This window comes from Triticum dicoccoides, chromosome 2B, assembly GCF_002162155.2.
Source record: "Triticum dicoccoides isolate Atlit2015 ecotype Zavitan chromosome 2B, WEW_v2.0, whole genome shotgun sequence".
Taxonomy (NCBI): domain Eukaryota; kingdom Viridiplantae; phylum Streptophyta; class Magnoliopsida; order Poales; family Poaceae; genus Triticum; species Triticum dicoccoides.
The window spans coordinates 812,201,313-812,206,931 of NC_041383.1; the positions used below are offsets into that span (position 1 = coordinate 812,201,313).

The 5,619-nt window shown below is 47.4% G+C and overlaps 1 protein-coding gene across 2 annotated transcripts; it reads right to left on the minus strand.

Moving 5' to 3' along the window:
- Window positions 1-1,679: 1,679 nt before the first annotated feature.
- LOC119366524 lies at window positions 1,680-5,353 on the minus strand. 2 transcript variants are annotated; one of them, XM_037632273.1, is made up of 5 exons: window positions 4,385-5,353; window positions 3,987-4,234; window positions 3,014-3,885; window positions 2,841-2,890; window positions 1,680-2,449 (listed from the first exon to the last, which is right to left on the minus strand). In XM_037632273.1, the coding sequence occupies exons 1-3, from the start codon at window positions 5,229-5,231 to the stop codon at window positions 3,196-3,198; spliced, it is 1,785 nt and encodes a 594-aa protein (XP_037488170.1). In that variant the 5' UTR covers window positions 5,232-5,353; the 3' UTR covers window positions 1,680-2,449; window positions 2,841-2,890; window positions 3,014-3,195. The 2 variants fall into 2 exon arrangements, with proteins under 2 accessions (XP_037488170.1, XP_037488169.1); XM_037632272.1 differs by having other exon boundaries at window positions 2,819-2,890.
- Between the last annotated feature and the right edge of the window lie 266 nt (window positions 5,354-5,619).

Genomic DNA, 5,619 nt, shown 5'->3' on the forward strand with positions numbered 1-5,619 from the left:
ATACATTTGAAGAAAATGGTGGCAAACTATTTTAAGACCGCAAGATTGCCATGTCTTAAAAACTTTCAAAAAAATTGTTTATTTTTAACGGCAAAACAACATATCTTAATTTCTCATGGCAAAAACACGTGAAACTTGCCATGGCAAATTTAACTATATTGACATGGCAAATATATCACATGGACCATGGCGAAATAAATTAAAAGTTTGCCATGACACTAAAAGTGAAATTGACATGGCAGTAATAGTGTGAAATTTGCCACAACAAAAAAAGAGTAAAACAATTGCCATGGTGTGTGAATTGCCATGATCCATCGTAGAGAATGAAAACAAATGTCATGTCGTACTCAATTTGCCACCTATGACATTTTTAACAAAATTGCCATGTTCTACTCAACATCAGCTCAAGTGAATCAAGAATTCTAAGTACACTAAATAGTAGGAATGGAAAATCTACTAAAAGTTGTCCGACAATTTGCTATGTTTTGCACAAAAAATGTCATGTTCTACTCAAATTTGCCATCAGCTGCACCTAAAATAGCTCTGTCATCATCAGCGCCTAAAAATAGCCCTGTCATCGTCTGCACCTAAAACAGACTATAATGAACATGAACATCAACTAAAAATGCCATCATCTGCGCCTAACATAGCCCTTCACAGAAAAATGTGTAGAGAAGAGGGGGAATAGGAAGACACCCTCAGGCATCTCACTACTTGACAGTAGCGACACACAGCAGCGATAGCAAAAAATAGCGCACGATGGCTTCTGGCCTGGACTTGCTAGCAACCCCAGCGCCCGTACAAGACAAGGAGGAGGGTCCCGTCACCCATGGGCAGCGCCCTGGTCACCGGGCTAGGAGAAGACGTGACGGTGGAGGGTGTCGCGGCGCAGGATCGCGCCGTCGCCTCCGGTCGGCCGCGCAACGGACAAGTTCCCAGCGTCCCGATAAGCTTGAGAAGACGACGAGGAGGATTCCGTCGCTCATGAGGAGGAGCGCGCCGAGGGGCTAGGACGGCCGTCGCCTCCAGCCGCACCGTCGCGACGGGTGCGAAGGTGCGCGGCGGAGGAGACGCAGCTCCGGTGACGGCGGACTCTGATGGCGTCGGTCAGCTCAGCGCGACGGCGGACTCCGATGGCATCCAGGACGGTCAGCTCGGCGACGGCGAGGAGCACGCAGATGGAGGCGGCCTCCCTCGCCCCTCGCCCCCCGCCCATGACGGCAGATGGAGACGCTTGGCTCGGACCCGGAGCACGCCGGCCTGGTTCTCGGCGCCGGCGAGTATGACAGCCGCGGCTGCGCTCACCTTATGTGGGCTGGGTCAGTGTGTGTGAGATGAAAGGAGAAGCAGAGGAAGAGAGCATTTGGCTGGGGAGGAAAAGCATCGTTCGGGACGGGGATAGCTTTTACCGAACGCTTTCACGGGCTGACATGGCCGTGGACCTCTACTTTAAGATGTGTGCTCAAATCCAACAGTGAAACCAGCGTTCACGTCAGAATCTGACGTTCCGTACTTTTACTGTCCAAGCAAAAGCAGAACAATCTGTTGTGGACTGATAATATAATACTCCATCTGTTCGGAATTACTTGTCTCGAAAATGAATGTATCTAAAACTAAAATACATCTAGATACATCCACTTCTGAGACAAGTAATTCCGATCGGAGGGAGTATCAGTTACTGAGATCCTACCCCCGACTGGTGCAAATTAACAACAAACGAGGCATACTTACATCACATATGACAAGTGCTACTAAATACGCCAACTGGCATGCAACTTGTTAATACTAGACCACCGATATTATGAAATAAATTAAATGGTTTTTGCAGCCAACTTGTTGTTACTGTCTGGGGACGGCCGGATGATGTATTTGACGCCCAAGGCTGCACTCGGCCTCCACTGAGAAACCTACCATTGCCATGTTTGTTGGCATGTTAGCAAGTCTTCAGGTCGACCTAAGATACTGGTCCAAATTAGTATCGACTTTCTATATCATAGGAGCATATGCTGTGGAGCTCCCTCTCCTTATCAAAATATAAGACGTTTCTTTAGATAGCAGTACCAATAGAAAACCTCCCTCCTTATCAAATTGCAGATTGCAGATTGCAGATTGCAGATTTTTGCTATTGTTCTTGCAGTGTCTGGTGTCCGCTTCAACTCGGATGAGTATATGAAAGCTGGTTTGGCTTCTTTAGACAGCCAACGAGCAACCTTGACAATGAAGTCAAACAAGTTCCACATAAAAATGCTACTCTAAATGTCTTGTAGTAATACTCCCTCCGTTCGAAATTACTTGTCGCAGAAATGGATGTATCTAGATGTATTTTAGTTCTAGATACATCCATTTCCGAGACAAGTAATTCCGAACAGAGGGAGTACAAGGGAGCCATACAATCCCACAACAGCTGGCTGACTCTCCCAGTCTCATTCAGGTCTGCATCCAAGTGTCCCTAACACAAGAGTAGGATACCATATCAGATCAATAGAGGGTTGGGTAATGTGCAAATACGCACTAAGTTGGATACCATATCAGATCGATAGAGGGTTGGGTAATGTATTGCCCCTACCTATTTATTCAGATTATAAATAAAATCAGGTAAGGGAAATTGGCCCTATCACAGTATCATTTGTTGGCATTTGCTCACACATTACAAAACTGCCAATTGGCTCAGTACTATCCAACATCAGGGCTCTAACCTAGGTTGTGGCTCTCTCTAAGCAGAGCTCATATACGGATTCCTAAAAGCTCAACTATATTTATAAAAATCCAATGCCTTTCAAGTATTAAGTAACTAAAAGTGGAGAATGAGAGCTCTCACAGATGCAATCTGTGGTAACCACCTTGTCTTCTTCCCTTTGATCTGCATCGACATTTCTGATTTCGGAAGAATCTGGCAGGGAAAAGCAAGAAAACATCACGTGAATAAGATGTAATGGAACAGAATAATTTCATGGTCAAGAAAACATCACTTTGTTACCAATCTATCAATCTTCTGGAGAAAATCTCAACTTACCTCATGAAAGGTACATAGTTTCGGCAGGTTGTTTTCTGTGTGCGTTCTTTTGATCTTCTCGACAGGATCTCACAATCACGCGGCATCAAACCATGCCATTAATCTTTCTTCTTGAAATAGATAGATATAACAGGTATACTTCATAACATTCACGCCCGAGCACTGCCAAACATATATCCCTCTCATAGAATAACCTTGTTGGTTCGAAGAATAGGTGACCAAGCAATGGTAATCTTCACCATAGAGCCGGCAAGGACACATTCATGTTCACTTATGCCGCAATACCGAGGCTTGACCATGAAATCAGCTTTCGCAGAAACTTTAGGAGGAGAGTCTGGAGGAGAGTCTGAGTAGGCTTCTATGAAAACATTCAAGGTTTCTTCCAATTCTTCAGAAACGTCTCTAACTCTCCTTAATTCAACAGAAACAACATGCCTTGACAGATCAAGGTAACCATCTTCTTCGCCTATTGGCATCTTCCCACCATCACAATAACGAGAATCAAGCAACACAACTTGGTTGGGCAGGGCAGTTCCTTGGCCTCCATGAGGTGGTGAGGAGCAGGCAACTCGGCCTCCATGAATGAAAGGGGATGTATTGCCTTTAACAAAGCCACCGACACGCAAGAAAGTTGCTTGGACTGATTTACAGTACAGTTGCTGCAGGCTTAACTCTGCTGTGCAAAGACGGTTATCCAAGGTAAGAGTATATAAACCATTATCGGCATGATAGGCACTGCACTGGCATCTTTTAGTGATCAACACTCTGTCTTCAGACTCTGTTGGGCCTTTAAGTTTTAGTTGGACTTCGAGGTCAACATGGTCATTGGCCAAAATTGCACGAGATGGGCCAGTCAAGCACAAGAAGGGTTTCTGCAGGCATCATAATTACACATGCTTAATTGCAACAAACTAAGACGTATGAGACGATGAGGAGATAAAAGGATATTTAATAGAATACGATAGGCGCTTACTTCTTGGGTGATCTCTTGGAAGTTCCTCCTTCCCCTCAAGAAGAGAATATTGCGTCTACGATCCACATTGTCTCGTGCGGCGACGACACCATACACTTGGAGTGGCCATTCCAGGAGTGGCCATTCCAGGTCCAAATCGATGTTGGCAATTTTAAAAGACAAGATCTGCAAGGTGGTCCCGTAGGTAGCAAGATGGTGTGGGATCTGTCTGGGCGTGTAGTGTGTGAAGTGCATGGGGCTCACTAGGGCTGCAGAGTTTTGCCAAGAGAAATAAGTTAGTGTACATCGATCCTAATAAACCATGAATCGGTACTTGCTACAAGGAAGGAATTTGCTGGTTGGCAATTAGAAAACGAACACTGCTGTGTGATTAACTAGGAGTGTTGGCCATATCTTACTTATGAATTCAAAGTGTTCAACAAAAGATGTCAAGCCTTGACAGTAGCCCTCGAAGTCACTCGCGTCGAACTCCATCTGCCTCCTGGCCTTCTCCTTATTATCCATCTTCTCATACTCCTGCCTGGACTTGAGCCTCTTCGCCCTCTCCTCTGAAGAAGTCAGCACCTTCTCATGAGGATACTTGTGCCAGAAAGGGGCCAGTTCCGATTTGAGCTTGGACATGTCACGGCGCACATCAGCTAGCCGCTGTAAGATGCCGTCAATCCCCGACTGTGGTGCCTTGTCATGTTCATCTTTCGTCTCCTTGCTGCTGCTGCTGCTGCTGCTGCAGATGAGTGGGGCTGAAGGTATGATCCTGTAATTCATAAAAGCGACCATCTCGTCCATCTGCTTGCAGAGCTCCTTGATCTCCTGCTCAGAGACAGAAATGATGGAGTTTGATTTGGCTAGGTCCATCTCCACCTCCCCCTCCTCCGGGTTCTTGATCTGCTGCTTTGATTTGCCTCCGTTCATCTCGTCCTTCCGAAGCTCCTCATCCGCAACCTCGCCGCACTTGAATTGGGTCATCTCTGTATCCACATGCCCGCCTCTGGCAGCCATCGACTCAATGGCCTCTTCCGAATCCATCCGCTCGACGCCGATATTGCCGTCCCTGGCAGCCATGGCCCCACTCTGATCCTCAGCGAGAATTGAACTCGTACCCGGAGCGCCCAGCTTGCGGATTTTGAACGGCGGAGGGCTCCCCTCCACGACATCTTCCCCGCCGCCATCCGCCGTCGCAGATCTTGTGGGGGAAGGGATGGGGTCGTTGAGATTGCCATACTCGCCGCCGCCGCCGACATCCATCGCAGTTCTTGTGGTGGTGGGGATAGGGGTGTTGACTGCTGAGATTGCTACGCTCACCACCGCCGCCGCCGCCGCCGCCGCTCTCTCTCCGCGTTAGGGTTTCGATCTACGGAACGGCCGGGTTCCGCGTATGTTAGGCTTGTATAAGACGCGCTTGCCTCGGGCCCGTCCAGACATTCATAGGCCAACGGGCGCCACGCAGCATGTGCCGTGTTTGGGCCAGCCCACGAAGTACGGCTGTTAAGGCAGGTTCACTCACACCGGCCCAGTCAACAAATCGGGTCACATCCATCGGCTCCACCATAGTCTATACCAGTAATAAAGTATGGGCGAACCAATCCCTAAAAAGAAAAAACATGGACGAACCAATCTGTAGTTGGATGGTTAG